At 37.0% G+C, this 17,720-nt stretch overlaps 1 protein-coding gene across 17 annotated transcripts in view; it reads right to left on the reverse strand.

Annotated features, from left to right (window-relative positions):
• The window catches only part of ANKS1B (ankyrin repeat and sterile alpha motif domain containing 1B), a 465,181-nt gene that overhangs the window by 159,716 nt on the left and 287,745 nt on the right, over positions 1-17,720 (reverse strand). For all 17 annotated transcript variants that reach the window (XM_068400458.1, XM_068400457.1, XM_068400456.1 and 14 more), the window contains one exon: positions 12,806-12,958. In XM_068400458.1, coding sequence (XP_068256559.1) covers positions 12,806-12,958 — 153 coding nt within the window. The remainder of the gene's footprint in view (positions 1-12,805; positions 12,959-17,720) is intronic.

Consider the following 17,720-nt stretch of genomic DNA (forward strand, 5'->3'; position numbering starts at 1 on the left):
ATGACTGTGTTTTCCATCTTCAAGTAGATCAAGCATGTGGAAGAGGGGATGATGAGAAAACCTTTTTGATGACAGAGACTGACAGACAGTCATTAGCAGCTCACCTGCAACTACCCAATATGTTTATTATTGAATTTGTTGTTTCAAATGGTAGCATGGAGTCTAGACCCTGAGAGAATCAGGATGGCTGGGAGCTTGGGCTGACTGCTCCAGAATGACAAAAATTGCTATTTGGAAAACTGAGGTATGTCCTTTCCTGATGAGTGTGTTCATGTAACCTGACTCTGGCTCAGAGAGGTTCTGACCCAGCTTTCAATAACCGAACAAAAGTATAAGTAAGGTCTAACTGTATTTTTTCTAGTAGCTTCTGTCATTACTGCATCTGAATCAGGTACTTAATTGATGAAAAAACACACATAAAACACTGTAAGAGATTTTGAAACCGACTTTCTGTTTGAACTCTATCCCAGCCAAAACCAGCACAGAACCCCATAAAACTAGAAAGATCTCACATTTCTATTAACAGCGTAATAGATTTGCAACAGCTATATTGTAATGGATTATCTGAATACCATTTTGAATATCACTGCACATAGAAAATGCATTTTCACAAATTCTTTTTCAAATTATGGCAGTGAATTAAAATCCATACAACATACTACTTTTGGATGAATGCTGCATTTTTAAGACCTCCACATGATATGAAGAACACTCTTTAAAATAAGCAATGAATAAGAAAAAGTACAAACTAAGGTAGGAATATAAATCAGGAGTTAAATGTACATAACCTTGCAATGACTTGATCACTGTGGAACGGATCACAAATACCTGCCAGTAACTATTTCAAGGCTGTAAACATTGGGACTGCCAGTGTGTTATTTACATCTGTAGAAAACTGATAACTGAAGATAATGGTATGTAGTTTTGAAATAATACAGACTGAATATGAAAGGTTTCTCGGCACCACCAGCTATTAGAATTTTGAATTGCCCTTTATGGAAAGTGACTGAAACCTTATTCCTTTGAAAGTTAAAAACAATGAAGGACAAAATCCTTGAAGATGACTTTAAGGACTCAAGCCCTGTTGGCTCTAGGCTGCAATAGAACCTTTTATAGCTAAGTGAATATTTCTCTGCCCTTCGTCTTTATTGTGTTGAAAAATTCGGGCCTTACTTCTATTGATAATCTCGGTATAATACTTTTCACTCTTTGAAATCCAGGACTGTGTCTGTATGACAAAAATGCAGTGGATTGCAGGGATATTCAAGCTAGCTCTGAACAATGTTAGAAGAGAGAATCAGGCAGAAGACACAGGATAATGCTGCTGTCCTACTTTTGGCACATTAATCACTGTGATAGGTCTATATAGCACAGTACTGCATTTGCTCTTACACCTGAGAATGTTAACAAAATCTGCTGTACAGGGAAATTATTTCTAAAATGTTTCTGTTCTTCAACATCCTTATAGCTAAAATGACTGCTATTCAGTCTTCTTTACCTTTAACTATTAAAAGCAGTCATGAACAGAAGACAAATGATGCTATTCAAGATCTGATAGACTCTTGGGAATTTTTATTGGAAATATCAGCTCCTCAAAATATCCTATAAAGCAATGAAGAAGCAGAAATAAAAAAGATTTTAAAACATTTTAAAGAGGAATGATTTCTCCTTTGCACACTGCTGAATGGGAGAGTTAGTTGAAAAACACAGTATTCTTTTAAAAGCATCAAAACAGTACTGCAGTCCTTGAAAACATTATGTAATAAATCCTGCAGCTTTATTTCTTTGCAAACAGGGGATGCTTCTTTATGATTTTTATCACTACAAATTTTCTTCAAAGTAAAGGCAGAAGTATTGCTTTACAGCATTAACATCACTGTGTTCATTTGCTTTTATCTACCATGAACTTCAAATATTTTACATCGACCTTCAATCAACATAATCTGTTTTGAAATGCCGTAAGTGAGAACTATGAGAGGTAGGGTTTGGGGACAGCGAATGCAAACATTTGAAACAGTCAACTTATTCCAGCAAAACTAGCACAAATATCATATAGAAAACAAAATTTAGATACTCTTAATGGAATTCTTTTAGAGGATCTACTTTTACTACAATCTACAATTATTATTTCAATGAAGGATGCTAAGACTGCATGTTTAGGAGGCCAAATTCAAAATAGGATGTGTCTAAAATTTCTAAATTAATGTCAGATTAAAGGATCTGAAAAAGGATATTACTTTAAAATAGAAAACCAACTTTCTTGCAGGCTCACCAACACTGAAAAGGTTAAGGTGGTAAAATATAGCTCTTTATCCAGGGCTCTTCTAAGCTACTGAAGGCAGAACAAGTTGTTGCCTAGGACAACAAAATATTTTGTGACTGTTTATTTTATCTGGTTTTGTAGAGAACTTGTGGGCTGGGAAGAGGGGTTATTTGCTAGCCTTTTTAAAGAGAAGAAGTAGCCTTGGGCTGGGCTGGGCTGCTTCTGCTGTACTCGCTGGAAAGGAAATCACATTCTGAAACTTGAAATATGAATCTTCTTATAGAACACTAAGATTTTAGACAGAAAATCAGATGATAAGGCAATTTATTTGCTGCCTGAATGGAGGGAGATTTTGTTAAGATACTTCAGAGACAGTACCCTCTCTGGCACTAGGCAGAGTAGGTTGCTTTAATAAAAAAATTATCTTGCATTAAAAATCAATCATTTGTGCTACCTAGTGTGTTACAGGACAAGAAAATGATCCTGCAGGTGGAACACAATAAGTGCTAAAATTGCTCAGCTTTGATTATTAGTGCTAAAAATTGCTGCCAATCACTACCTGATTATAATTTGTTTTGAAGAGAGCATGGGGCATAGGGAAAGAAAAAAGAGAAAAAGAGAGATGGGAAAAAAGCTCTGGTTTTAAGAATTCTAATATAGGAAGAAAGATTTACCTCAGAAAAGAAGTAAAAGTGATTGTTAAAAAATTATATCATTTTGATATGACTAAAATCTCTACATTTAAAAATAAATGCAGGAAATGGGAAACATTAAAAGAAATCTGCAAATTTCAATGGCTAGATTTACTGATCAAACATGGTTATTTTACCATCACTTTTTAATCAGAAAACAATAATTTTTTTATTATTGCCATAATATAAGGAAATATAGAGTTAGGAAAATTATTTCAAAGTACTTACATAATACTTTCTATTTAAATACCCTCTAGTGCAAAATGACACCCGATGGATTACAAAAGAATGATTATACTACCAAAAAATAAATGCTGTGAAAATGGCTACTGTGCAAATGCTTTCTCTTTCTTTCTTTACCATGTTGTATTGTAAACTGAATAGAGCACCGTATTTGAACTGGAAGAAGTGTTTTTCCTCCCACTTCTCCTGAGTTTGAGTACTGCCATGATCTAAGGTGGGAGTAGGAAGAGGTAAACACTAGGTAGTTTGCAGAAATTGCCGTGGTTTATGTCATCTGATCTTTTGCATGTAACAGTATAGAGGAAAGAGGATGACCTATTTAAAAAGTATTTTGCATTACCATGAGGAACAGATGGAAGTTTGCACATGAAATCACTCAAAGGCTACAAGATCACTACTTATGCAAAATGTTAAATGCAGAAACTGTACATAAGGGTTAAACATGTTATGAAGTCACAATACTGGCACATGGGTTTGTTGAGAATGAAGAGCTTCCAACGAGATTTCTAGAAACATCCACTGCAATACTACAACATAACAACAGTTTCTAAATGATCAGTAACATCCACAGTCATTTAGGAACTGAGTGACTGATGGAGATGCTACCAGTATTCAAAGCAGAAAGAATCTGACTTCAGAAGGAATCATTTTCAAATGCAAGATCCAAAGGAGCAAATTTACTATATGATTGCAACTGGTGTTTCATTCTTGCAAAAGAAACAAAGATGTGCATTATTAAAACCCTTATGAGACCTCTGTGGGCGCACTGGATGAACAAAATCTACACAACTATTATGTATGTAAAAAATTTGCTATTTGTATAATATAACTTTTTTTGTACATGCAATGAACCTACTGACTCCATTTCAAAGTGAAATAGAGTAATTTAGGGAGTTATCCTTTGTATTTACAATTGTAGCAGTTAACACATATTAATGTAATCTCATTTGCAGCATTGTTCTACCAATGTAGGAGTAACTGAGCAAATCCATATACGTCTTACCTCATGAAGAAATAATACATCATGATGAAAGCTATTCCGTTCCAGACCCATCTTCAGAGTATTTGATTTGACATATATAAGCAACTGTCCTGTTGTCAAAAAACTGCTTAATACTTGGTGCTATTATTTTTATGTTATTTACGATAGTTTTGCAAACAGATGAGCCAGAGAATTTGAATGGATATTGAAACTGTCCTTCATATTTCCTCACACCAATCAAGGTTGTGCATTAACCATTTCAAAATTGTAGTTATTTAACATAAAAAACACCACAAATGTAGTCAAAAAGGTTTTCTTAAATGTCTTAATGAATCCTATACATAGAGTACTACTTTACTAATGAGTGAGAAGACCTAAAGTTCATTGTGCCTGGCATAAAACTTTCAAAGGCTGGAAATATCTGTTCCTCAGTAAAACAGGCACATTTGTTTTTGCTGGATGTCAGAGAGATTCTCAAGCATTTTACATTGCCTAGAAACTTTCAAACACAAGACTTCTGGTTTTGCACCAGTACATCAACATGGTTGTCTCTACAGAAGTGGCTTTTGCATTTGAAGTGTGATAGTCCATAATTTAGCTTGCTGGATAATACTTTACTTTCAATTATATACATTTATATATAAATACACACACACATATGTGCATGTGCACATGTTTATATATGTAGCTCTTTAAAAAGTATTGGTTCACATAAACTAACTTCAAGTACTTTCTTAATCAAGTACACTAGTAATATGCTCCTGAATGTTTGGAAAGAGTAAACAAAGAAAAAGTCACACAGAGAATTTTCTAAACAACTCAACAACTACAGAAGTTATTTTTAATAACAAAATACCTAATAAGCTGAGATCCCCGGCCTATTGCTAATGCAGATTCACAGTCTTGAAAGCTTTTCTGATTATCAAAATCGTTGAAGCCATTTAGAAAGCAACTACAGGAAGAACTATGGGCACCGTTAACAGTCAGCAGTTGTCTCTGGGAGATCAGAAAGGTCTGTGGCTCCAAGCACTCTTAATTCTTTTCAGTGATCTGAAATCTAGCACTGGGCTCTGAGGCAGAGAGGAAAAGGAACAGGAATTGTAGGTCTGCAGTCACAATGTCTGAGAATATGTTATTGAGATGCAATATTTCATTCCTCTTCAAAAACTGCCTCTGCAGAGTGGCACGCTTGGGAAATTAAGTAATAACAAGAGCAGAAGAGTCGCAGAGTAATTTGTCAAACAGAATCTGAAGGACAGCCCTCCTAAGAAAAAAGGTATTTTTTCATGCTAGAGAGCATGGGAAATTAAGCTGTCAAGTGAGCACTGTACAAAATCCATCCATTTGGTGTGTATTACCCAATCAAGATGTGAAGCTTCTGTCTGCTTTGCTGGAGTGGATGGGGAGGCTGCTAAATGAGACACTAACCTGGTCAAGGAATCTGAATGCAGTGTGTCGTCCATTTTTAAGTTCTTTAAGCAGAGACTATAAATTGCACTGAGATTGCAGGTGCATTAGTTGGCCAAGGCCTCATGAAAGCTTTGAGTACTAAGTTCAATACAGTGGTTGCTATTACTTAGAGCTATAGGCTCAAGTTAAATATGTATAAAGCAGTTCTGACTTTGAAATTATACATGTATAGCTGGCACTCTGCATATTGGAGCTGTACAGAGAAGGACTAGAAAGATACAGAGCGAGGATTTCTGGAAATACGGAATGGCTAAATGGACTAAGACTTCAGTTTGCAAATGAGATGACTGAAAGGAGAAATGATAGAAGTGTGCAAATGAACCATAGCACAGAAAAGATAAATAGAAAAGGAATTAAATGATGAACTTGCTGAATTGCTAGCAACGATGTGTAACTTTTCCCTTAAAACCTTCTTGTTTTCTGAGGACTGAGGGTGACAAAATTGATGATAATTTTTGAAGAGTTCATTGAAGATTCATGGAAATACCAGCTTCTAAGCCAGTCACAGGCAAATTAGGAGGAATTCAATAATGCACACTAGTAGTGGACACACAAATAAATATAACCAGGAAGAGTTAAAGTGACTGTATGTAAAGGCCCCTCGTATCTCAGAAGCCTATTGGAGTTCTTTGAAACAGTCAAAAAGCATGTTGATAAGGTTGATGATTTCCTTGATCTGCTTGTTTAACTGGATTTCTGAAGTCTTTTGATGAAGCCACTCTCAAAAGGCTTTTAAGAAAAAAAAACCCCAGTCATGGCATTAAACCATAAGAAGAGGTTCTTTCATGGATAAATAGCTGGTTAAACCAGGAAACTGTAGGAGAAAACACAGTTTTCACAGTGGAAGAAGGTTCTTATTGAATTTCAGAAGAGATCTGTGCATGGACCTCTGATGTTCAATATAAATTCCATAGGAAAGAAGACTAGCAGTAAGATCACAAAACTTGATGATGATAATAACTCATTCAAGGTAAGAAAGACAAGGACCAGAAGAACTTGCCCAATTCTAGAAGTCCCTGAGCTGAAAATTATCGATGACTAGAAGAATGCTACGCAGATAGTTCATAACATTCTTCTCCCATCCATGTAGCCTTCCCTGGTCATCTGTTTAAGGCCATTTTTATAGACAGCACAGTGGGTTAGGTAGAGCCTCTGATCTGTTTCAGTATGGCCATTTTCATGCTCTTTCATTCCTACAGTACAAAATCTAGCAGGCTGCAGTGAAATGATCATGTAGGAGCCTTTGATATAAATAAAGAATCACCTTTTCACATAGTATATAATTAGATTAAATTGTGGAACTTGACAGTGATGTTATGGAGTGTCCAAAGTATTTAGTTATAAACCAATGGAAGGCAGTCCATTGGTAGCTATTTTCTCTACAGTATCTTTGATCTGATCCTGAACAGCAATCATTATACCCTAATGTAAACCACGAATGCAATTTGTGAGAGACAGTATCAAGAACACTTCCCCAAAAGCTCAAAATCTGGACATTAACTGATTTTAAGAAACCATTTAGTAAACATTAATTTTACAGGAGACAAAGACTGAATCACCATGTGAAAGATGGATGTACAAAAATGGAAGCAGCTTGCTGTGCAGGATGAACTAATTGAGAAGAAATGTAAACCAGGCCACTTACATGTAACCCTCCTCGCGGGAGTTCAGCTATCTGTGATTCAAGGCCTACTTTCAGTATAGCGCAGCTGTGCAACCATTCTCAGTTTTCTTCTGAGAAAATTGCTAGGGTGTGAGAAGGAGCTGTGAGAGAGCAAAGGCTGGAAGCAAGCAAGATAAGAAAGGTAAAGTTGCAGACATAAGTAAGATTGTAGAGATGGGAAACAGGCATGTCAAGGATTCAAGGATAACAACACTCACATGAAAAGGTATAAAGTCCCAAGGAAAAAAAAAGGAAATGAGAAGACAGCAACTCAGCAACATCATAGATCAGCCTGTTCAGGGAGCAACAACGGCCAGCCCTCTCCTACCTGAGTGATGACTACTTGCCCAGTAGACTCAGTGACTCATTTGGTGGGGGTTGATTTAATGCCTAGTTCATTAGTCCTAAAATGTATTGTGTGTGTTAGACGATAAATAACTTGCTTTGTGTTTTTAAGCTTTTATATCTTGCCTGAAGAATCTCTTTGGTAAAAGTTCCCTGAAGTGAGTGACTCCCTGAGGGGGAGGGTTACGTAAGTAATCCAGAATAACAGACAAGAATAATATGATTAGTCATGTAGAAGAGCATTTATACTTTAAAGCACAGGTGCACATTTTAGATGGGTTAGGGGATTTCAGAACAGAGTGGACTTTCTATTTTTCAGGAGATTATATACATTTCAGAAAAGTTCCACGTAGCTACAGCATCAAATAAATAATATCTGAATCTGGGTACAGAATCTGACCTCTCTAATGAGCCAAGAAACCTGCGAGACAAACCCAGAAGTGTTGGGAAAGCCAATGTTAAGAGAAGGCATTCTGAATACTTACAATTCCAAAATAAGGAAATTAGAACAATACTTCTCAGGAAGAACATACCTGAGAAAATAATGAAGCAAATGGATTTGGGAAAATTCTTGATCTAAATGACAAATGAATTAGTGAAACAGAATCTAAATTTCAAAGTCTGGCTTCCTGAAAAAGGACTGAGAAGGCTGGTGAGAGCTTGCAAGAAACACAAATGAATAACTTTTAAAATTACTCTGCTGATTCAAATGCTTTAAGTAATTGCAGCTTGATTGTGCTTGAAGAAACACACACACTATATATGTATACATAAATGTCTGAAAGAAACTAGCATGTAAGTTAGAGCAGAAATTACCTTGCTGAATAATTTGCAATAAATGGCAGGAAGCTGCATATTAAATTTGTTTCTTAATGCCAATGAGGTACCTGGAAGACCAGGGAAGTTGACGGAAGATGGCCTTTACCACCAGTGTCTTAGACCTTCTTCCCCTCTCATATGCTTGGCATTCTCCTTGCAGTTTTTTTTTAAAATGTGCTTGCCAAGATAGTAACTTCCAAAGATGGTAAAACTGTTGGAAATAGAATAAGAACTGTTCTTTTCAGGAAGACAAGAAGATTCAAAGCTCTGATCATTCCAGCATCCTATGGGAGTAAAGGGTAACTCACAAAGATTAACTTTAACCATAGAATAATTTAGGTTGGAAAAGACCCTTAAGATCATAGAGTTCAACCCTAAACCTAACACTGCCAAGTCCACCACTAAACCTTATGTCCACCCTAAGCACCACATCTACATGTCTCTTAAATACTTCCAGGGATGGTGACTCCACCACTTCCCTGGGCAGCCTGTTCCAGTGCTTGACAACCCTTTCTGTGGAGAAATTTTTTCTGATATCCAATCTAAACCTCCCCTGGCACAACTTGAGGCCATTTCCTCTTGTCCTATTGCCTGCTACTTGGGAAAAGAGACCAACACCCCCCTTGCTACAACCTCCTTTCAGGTAGTTGTAGAGAGCGATAAGGTCTCCCCTCGGCCTGCTTTCCTCCAGACTAAACAATCTCAGTTCCCTCAGCTGCTCGTCATAAGACTTGTGCTCTAGACCCTTCACCAGCTTCATTGCTCTTCTTTGTGCAGGCTCCAGCACCTCAGTGTCTTTCTTGTAGTAAGGGGCCCAAAACTGAACACAGTATTCGAGGGGTGGCCTCACCAGTGCCGAGTACAGGGGGACAACCACTTCCCTAGTCCTGCTGGCCACACTATTTTTGATACAAGCCAGGATGCTTGTGGCCTTCTTGGCCACCTGGGCATACTGCCGGCTCATACTCAGCCGTCTGTCGACCAACACCCTCAGGTCCTTTTCCACCAGGCAGCTTTCCAGCCACTCTTCTCCAAGCCTGCAGCATTTCATGGGGTTGTTGTGACCCAAGTGCAGCACCCAACACTTGGCCTTGTTGAATCTCCTGCAATTGGCCTCAGCCCATCGATCCAGCCTGTCGAGCTCCCTCTGTAGAGCCTTCCTACCCTCAAGGAGATCAACATTTGTACTAAAGCTAATCTTCTTAGCAACTCTGTATGTCAGTAGGGAGAGACAAACAAGCAGTTCAGATAATTAACCATAATTTAACCACCCCGAACCGTCCTCTGGATGATCCTTTCTTTCATCATCCTTTATAGTTTATAAAGGGAATTTAGAGAGGCTAGCTTCATTCAGCTGCAGGGAGACTTTCAGAATATGCTTTCTTCTTTCTGTCTTTCAAAAAATGAAGTGTTTACTTTAACAACTTAATTGAACAGATTTATGCCCCAAAGTAGAAGAAAAGTATCTTGGTCAGCATCACACATGGAAGTTCAGAGGCATGTGATAAGTAGAACTCACAATAGCATATTAAGATGCATTACGATAAAGGATGACCTTATTACTAGTTTAGATGTAGGAAAAAAACCCCTAAACTTCATGAACTTCATCCACAGGCATGGAAGTTGATGATCACAAAAAGTGTAGAAATACAATAATAAAGATTTTTCATTTCTTAAGATGTAAAGAAGGGCTTGTGAAAAATTAAATGTCCCCTTCTCTCCCCTGTGTTTTCAGCTATGCTAGTTTACCTAATATAAGATATTATCTTTACCTTCAAATCTGTTTCTACCCCTCCAGAAACCATGGATGATTTCTCAATGGCTTAATGGAAAGAAGCACCAAATATGAACTAAGGGCTTCCTTGCACCAGAGCAGGAATGGCTTTTATGCCAAATTCAGCGGCTGCAACTGTTTAAACTGATGGCTAAAATGAAAAAGTCATCATATCTGTAGCCCTTGATACATTTTTATTGCGTATTTGGCATAAGTGCAAATGAAACTACTTGCTCCATTTACAACTTAAGCACCAAGAACCACCAAACCAAGGGTACTCTGAATTCTTTTCAGGATTTTTAGTCTGGTTTTTCTCTTATTTTTCAAGTGCCTGGATTCTGACCTTCTCAAGTCAGAAGTCCTGTTCCAAAGTTAGTGGCTTTGACCTTTATGCATTCCTTTATTAAAAACTTTCTGTAATAAGCTCTTGTTTACCATCACCTGAATGGGAAGTGAGACCTTTGAAATCGATTTCAGACAGCAGGTCTGCTGGTCAGAGATAAGTATCTTGTTCTGCCAGACTGCACAATGCTTCAAACCAATTTCTTGTCCATTTCTGAAAGATTCCCCTCAATTGAAAAAGAAAAATAACAGTAAATACTTTTCTAAGCTACAGATTTTCTCAGTGAAAAATATTTCATTACAGTTAGCTACTACCGATTGGTGGGAATTAAATATATACTGACTGGACTAAAATAGAAATTCTGAGAATGTAGAACTTTTATTTACTATGCTCATGAACAACATAATCCAATAATATATCATGTGAGAGAAATATTTATCTCTATAGGTATCTATGTCTACACAAATATTTAACTGTTTAACAGTTTCTTCTTGCAACTCATGGCAAAAGGGAGTATTTTTCCAAGAAGTACAGGCCTTAAACAAGAACAGGATGTAAAGTTAGAGGGATATATACTCATCTGGTTTATACTAATTTTACAGAAGTGTATTCCTGTTAACTTCAGTCCCTTTTCATCAGTTTAAGCATGTTTGGAATCAAATCACAAGCCTTTAATGAGGTTTTAATAATCCACTTGGGGGAGCTAAAGGGTAATTTGTTTCTGAATTGATTATGGCAAAATGTTTGGGATGCAAAATTAAGTTACAGAAGACAATGTGAACACATACTTCCATTTTTTTTCAACTCAGTGTTGTTTGTTAATCTATATTAGCTTCTGGATCAAAGGGTCCCCATTTTTTATTAAAATTCCAGCCACTTATAGAAAAAAGACTCACAGTTATAAATAGCTTAGCAGCAGACACCCATAATAGCATCAATCATATCCTGACTCCAGTTATACACCTACAATATACACTGAAGGCAACAGACATAACATGTAAGGCAGTTTGGTCCTTACTCTTACTCTACATTTTTGTGCTAGTTAACATTAACTGTAGTGTGACAGCAAGAAAAGAAATTCTAACATGCAATAGTTTTATTTTTCAGTTAATACGAAACACCTCCTTTTTTTTCTTTCTTTCTTCTTTTTTTTTTCTTTTCTTTAGATGCTGGTCTTGGGCTATACCTGCTTGTGACTCATGCACCAGTTACTGTGTTGAAACACAGCTTTGCACCATCGTTATGTTCTCCATTTCTCCAGCTTGGGACACACTGGGAACTGTTTCCCAGTATAAAGCTATATCAGCTGCTCTATCTTACGCTTGATTGCCTATGGTTACTGGTAGCCCTTTGACTGTTCTGGGAGTTAGGCAATAATTAGAGGCAGAGATGCAGTATCTCCTGTATTGGAAGGAAGAGCACAGCCTTTTGTCTGTGAAGAGCCAATAAAATATGACTTTGGGATTTTCTCCATGTAGGAATTGGCCTAAAGTTCAGATAAACTGACAATACGGTTGATTTCAAAAGCCACAGCAGATCCAAAGCTATAATCACCTACCTTTTATAAAAGGAAACAACTCAGTTTCAGACAAACATAACTTACATGAAAATTCCACTGGCAAAGCTGTACTGTCAATGTCTTGACTGTAACAGTACAAAATTAATCTCATTCCAAATTACTCTGCAGTGCAGTCCACATTGAAGTTAATGGTTGCCCATATGCGGACATCTAATTTAACTTGTAAATAAAGTTTTAAGCAAAAGTGACAATTAAATGAAATATTTTGTTCCTTTAGCATAACTTATTAACTATATTTAAGTTTCCTTATTTTATGTTTAATTTAGCCAGAGCATGTGGAAAAAGTAAACTGTAAGTATCTTTACAAGAAATACTGTTGTTGTTAGGCACTTTAAAAGCAAAAACTTATGCTTTGTAGTTGTAAAATACAAAAATATATTTTTAAATGTCATTCAGCATCCTGAAGCAGTGACACAATCATGCTGATTGAATACTATGCTAAAGACAATGGCAAAGCAAATGGAAGCAAAGAGTACAGTCAACCTAGGTATAGGAATGAAAGCTGTAATCATTAACAGTACTTGATGACAGTATTTGTAGTGCAATTGGCTTTTGTGCTTTCTCTCTGATATGTAAGGGCAAGTACTATAATGAATTTAGGAGGAACTACTGCTATAAACTGATCAACTTACATTAATTAATTCAATCTCCCAAATTTTTTTCACAAGGTCCATCGATGTATAGCCATTAATTAGAAAGGATTTGGCATAGTCACCCAGTTCAATGGAATCCAGCCATTCAGCTACAGAGGTGGGGCTGTAGCCATCGTGACCAATCTGCTTCATCTGAAAAACAAGAATGAGTAAGAATTACTGATAATATTCATTAAACATCTTTCAGAACAACAATTATATAAATATATATTATTTTCTTTGGGTCAGAGTTATCTTATTCTCTGATCAATGTTCTTTTAATGATTAGTACAACATGAAACAATTTTGTGAGCAAAAGCACTAATAAAACTTAGTATTTAATGGATCTTTTTCTTACATCTGCTTGCCTTTTAAACTAGAGTATAAGACTGTAGCATAAGTTCAATTCTTACTAGACGTCAGAGAATCCATACGTGAGGGAAGGCAAAAGACTGAGAAAGAGACATTATTAATATCCTGACTGAACAAAAATGTCAGATTTGCACCTAAGATTTCACAGAAGGGGAACAAATTAGACTGAGGAATGGATCTTTTGGTATTAAACTGCAAATGAAACATATTGCTTTGGCTATATTATTCCTAATTTATCTCTCCTAGTAGGTTATCTTATATTCTATAATGGTTGAAGCTGCACTATATTTTTCTGCCCCCAGGGAGGCTTAAAAAAGTCTCTTTCCTCTACCTGGTCACATTTTTCATGGAACTCCTGGGAATTTAATATATTTTAGATTCCTCTCTGTCTGTAAAACTGTTTGAGATTGGACAATCGAACCAAATATTATTGGAAAGGAATTCACAGAATGATGTACACAGAAGTGCACCACCTGCATTCATATAGCAACAGAGCCACAGATACCATAATCACATAAATTTTGTTTTCATAACAAACTAAGAAACACAACTGGCATCTTATTTTTCTGAAATTTGTTAAGCTAAGAAGTAAAGAGCTGCAATCTCTCTTTCACAATTGCCTCTCAGTGACATTAAGTGAAGATTTTCAAGCTAGCCATTAAAGATGAAAATGTATAAGGCCTCTACCTGTGTAGCTTGTTACGCCATACTGTTTTTATGAATTTTAAAGTAATTTGCAATAGTGGCAGAAGTAGAATGAGGTAGAAAAAAATGATGCAATAGCCTCAGTTTTCAACAGTAGTATATGTATATCATCTTTCTATAGAAGTGTAACTATTGCTAACTGGATAATACACTGACTGGTAAACTGTTACGAAGTTGTAGAGGTTTAGAAACCTTGTGTTTTGCATAGGATTTCCCGACTCTGCAAGAGTGACACTGTGCATGGTGAACGCCAGTCTCCCATTTCTGCCTGCTTATGTACATTCCTACTTTCTGAGAAACAAGGGAAGTGTGACAGAGACATAATGCTTTGAGCTTAAGTTTGAAGTGAGTGATGAAGTAATTTAAAAAGGAGAGAATTCTGATCTTAGTATCTTGCCTGAACCATTTCTTTCTCACAGTTTATTTGAAATACAATTTGAATTCAAAGCAGAGAAAAAAATTAAATTCTGAATTTGAAAGCTGCAGTCGTGTTCGTCAAGCTGTCTGTTCAAATGCAGAAAGCCAGCATGTCATGACCTTGATCTTCATTTCCTGCAGTATCAGAGAGGAGTGATGCAGGCACACTGCATTGTGGATGTGACAGTTTACTCTTTGGTCTTTTGCTGCAGATGTTGGATATAAAATATTAATGGATATATTTAAATGATGTAGTGAAGTCATTATCTTAAATCATAAAAGAGAGACAAGAGAAATCACATAATTAACAATGGGAATCATAGCCTTTCAGGTCACTTCTGTAACAAAGAAGTCATATTAGAAAGTGAGAGTTCAGTTTTGTTGTTGAACTTGACATTTTGGAATTTAGTTTCATCCTAATTTAGAATGAAATTCTTATATTTCAAAAGCATGAAAATTCATTTTTCATTGTCATTCAGACTTACTTCAAATCTTAGATCAGTAGTCTGTCCAGCAGACTACAAAAATGTGGGAGGACCCTGGTAGCTCTGATTCTTGGGAAGCTTATTTCAAGAGCTGATTTGAAATGAGGTATGCTTAAACAACTGACACTTGAAAAGAAAGGACCCGATAAACCCGATTAGAAAAATCTAATACAGAGGAGACATGGAGAAGATGTACAGGGTCCACAGGGAACACATGACTTTTGAAATATAGAAGGTATTTTTGTTTTCTTTCTCTAACAAAGAAAAGTAAAGCATCTTCGACACAATATTCAACATATCCAGATGGGGCATGTTATGCTAATTATTTATTTTGTTTATTACTATTTGATCCTTATGTTTAATAAATCCTGATTTTAACATGATTTTTTTTTGACCTGCTGATTGAGAAATCTCATGGAGTCTGGTCCACAATTCTGGTAACCCATCAGCCTCTATAAAGAGCAAACAGCATGGGAAGTTTCTGAATTCTGAATTCCCACTGGAGATCTCCATCAGAAGGGTTGTTAAAATAGAATCCCTTTATTATGGTGTGTTGCAAATGGCTGCAGACAAGCACACACAGGCAAACAATCCAATAAGCAAAAGACCGAGAACAACTGAAATGTATGTGACAATTTCACTCTTTGGATTTGGTGCCAATAGACAAAATTGTCACCAGGTAACTCAGTAGCCTACATGAAAATACACTGGCCTGTTGTCAGGCAGCAGCAGGCTCTGCAAGCATTTTCCCTCTCCCTGCCCCAGAGATTTGGCTGCATGTGTTTAAGGCCACATCGATGATGGTGCAGCTCCGTAGCCTTGGATCAGACCCGTGTGAGAAAGAGCAGTGAGAAGCCTGGTCAGGGCCACCACACCTTCTGCAGGAGCTGCACGTGAGCTCAAGTCCATGTCCTTGACACTCGCCTGAGCTATGCCATAGGTACGTCTGTGTCCAGCCACGCACCTTGCTGATCCTCACCCACCGACTCGTGCTCCCGAATTGATCTTGCCCCATCCTTGTCCCTGTGGATTTGCCCTGGGACGTGGCTGTCCACGGTCACTGCCACTGTTCCTGTCCCGCTCGCCTTGTGCAGGCGCTCCCTGCCTGCCCCACTGTCCCCCCTCAGCTCCCAGCCCACCTGCCCTGGCAGGGCAGCCCCCTCCTGCTGCTCCTATTGCAGAAAATTAATCTCAGAACTAGAATATTTGCCAGCAGTTTCAACACAACAGCAGTACTTCATTTTGTCATGAATCAAGAAAAAATCTCTTATCTAAAACAGATTTTCTAAAATGTGTCTAATACATGAAAATTAATAAACTTTCAGTATCCATCCTCTTGTATGGAAAGTTTTATTCTGTCTGTTAATAACATCAACTAGCTTATTAACTGTCATTCATAGCTGGCTGAATGTTTTCCTTTTTATGGACAGACAGATTGGTTCTCTAGATGTGATAGTATCATTAATAGTATCTGCTTTTCATATAAAATGTTACTGAGTTTTTAAATTAAAAAAAAAACACTTTGAAATATCTGTCTGGAAGTGCTGCCCCTTTACTTTATTAGAGCTCCAGTTTAGTTGCATCTTATCCCAGTCCTCATTAATAGGTCATGGCTTTTGGACTGTTTGTATTTTTTTTTCTGTACTGCACCATGATCTCAGACTTCTCTCACAGATCATTTACACCCTGCAGGCTTCCTTGCTGATGTTAGTTGCTGATTGACTCTTTTTTTTGAAAGAAAAAACCCTTCCTATCTACTGACTGTATTTCCATGTATAATATTTCAATCAATTTGCACCAGCTACAACACGTGCACCAGTGGTGTCAAACATCTAAGCAGCTATGTGCATATTATTTGACTCAAAGCAGTATAAAATCTCTAAGCTTCAAGTCATGACAGCCTTTCAGATATTAACTTCTCATAAATAGTGGCAGTATTGTTCTTCCGCAGGCACCACTACTAATTCGTTCGGTTGTTATCTTTACAGAACAGTATTGGTGTGAGCTGTTTTACTGCAGATGATTTTAGCATGCCAACTATGGAAAAGGCTAGGAATGAAGCCCATAGGATTTAGAGAAAAAGAAATGTTTAAGAAAGTACAATATAAGCAAAGCATGGAAGAAGACACAAAGCATAGGAGATTTCTCTCCTAGGTCCTATTGATCTGTCATCACTAGTATTGCTTCCTTTGAAATGAATAGAAAGGAGAAGGCAGAAAGAGCTGTTTCTCATAAGAAAACAGTAATGTCAAGTAGCATCCTAATAGGTTGAGAAATCCTTTACAAGAAACCGTTTGCACATCAGTCTTTTTACAGGTGCATCACTTCTATATCTATGTAGTATTTTACATCAGGGTAGAAGGTACTTTAGTTTTTGTCTCTGAAAGGTAGCCAAATAAACACAAACGGAGCTTCAAAGTAATCACATATGCACCAGAAGCATCAAGGTGAATTCAGTAACATGGACTATTACCAGTTTTCTCTGATCCTCTCAAATAGATGGGGAACTAATGTTATTTTCTTCACAGGTAATATCACTATCTAGCGGATTTCAACACTGTATGTATTAAAATCAAGCTTTTTACCTGTTGTATAAGGAGAAAGAGATGACTTGACTTCCACAGCTTTTTAAATGATGGCTATGATTACAGTGAATTTACGCTTATGTTGGTTTGCAAGAAAGATCTTTTTAGCAAGCACAGAATGCTTTCTTTTAAACTGCTGGCCTAGCTGAGAAATTGAAGCAGCACTTTTGGGAACTTGTATGAAACTATCAACTACCAATCTGAGTAATTCTGGATGATTGTAATGGGGGAGGTACCAGTTCTTTTTCTTCCTGTCTTTGTGAGTTGTCTATTACATATTATGTACTTTACAAATGTGCTCAGTTGGACTCATGTTGTTGGAAGAAGAGATCATTCCTCCTCTTCAGCAGT

Source organism: Nyctibius grandis, chromosome 5 (assembly GCF_013368605.1).
Source record: "Nyctibius grandis isolate bNycGra1 chromosome 5, bNycGra1.pri, whole genome shotgun sequence".
In the NCBI taxonomy this organism is placed as follows: Eukaryota; Metazoa; Chordata; class Aves; order Nyctibiiformes; family Nyctibiidae; genus Nyctibius; species Nyctibius grandis.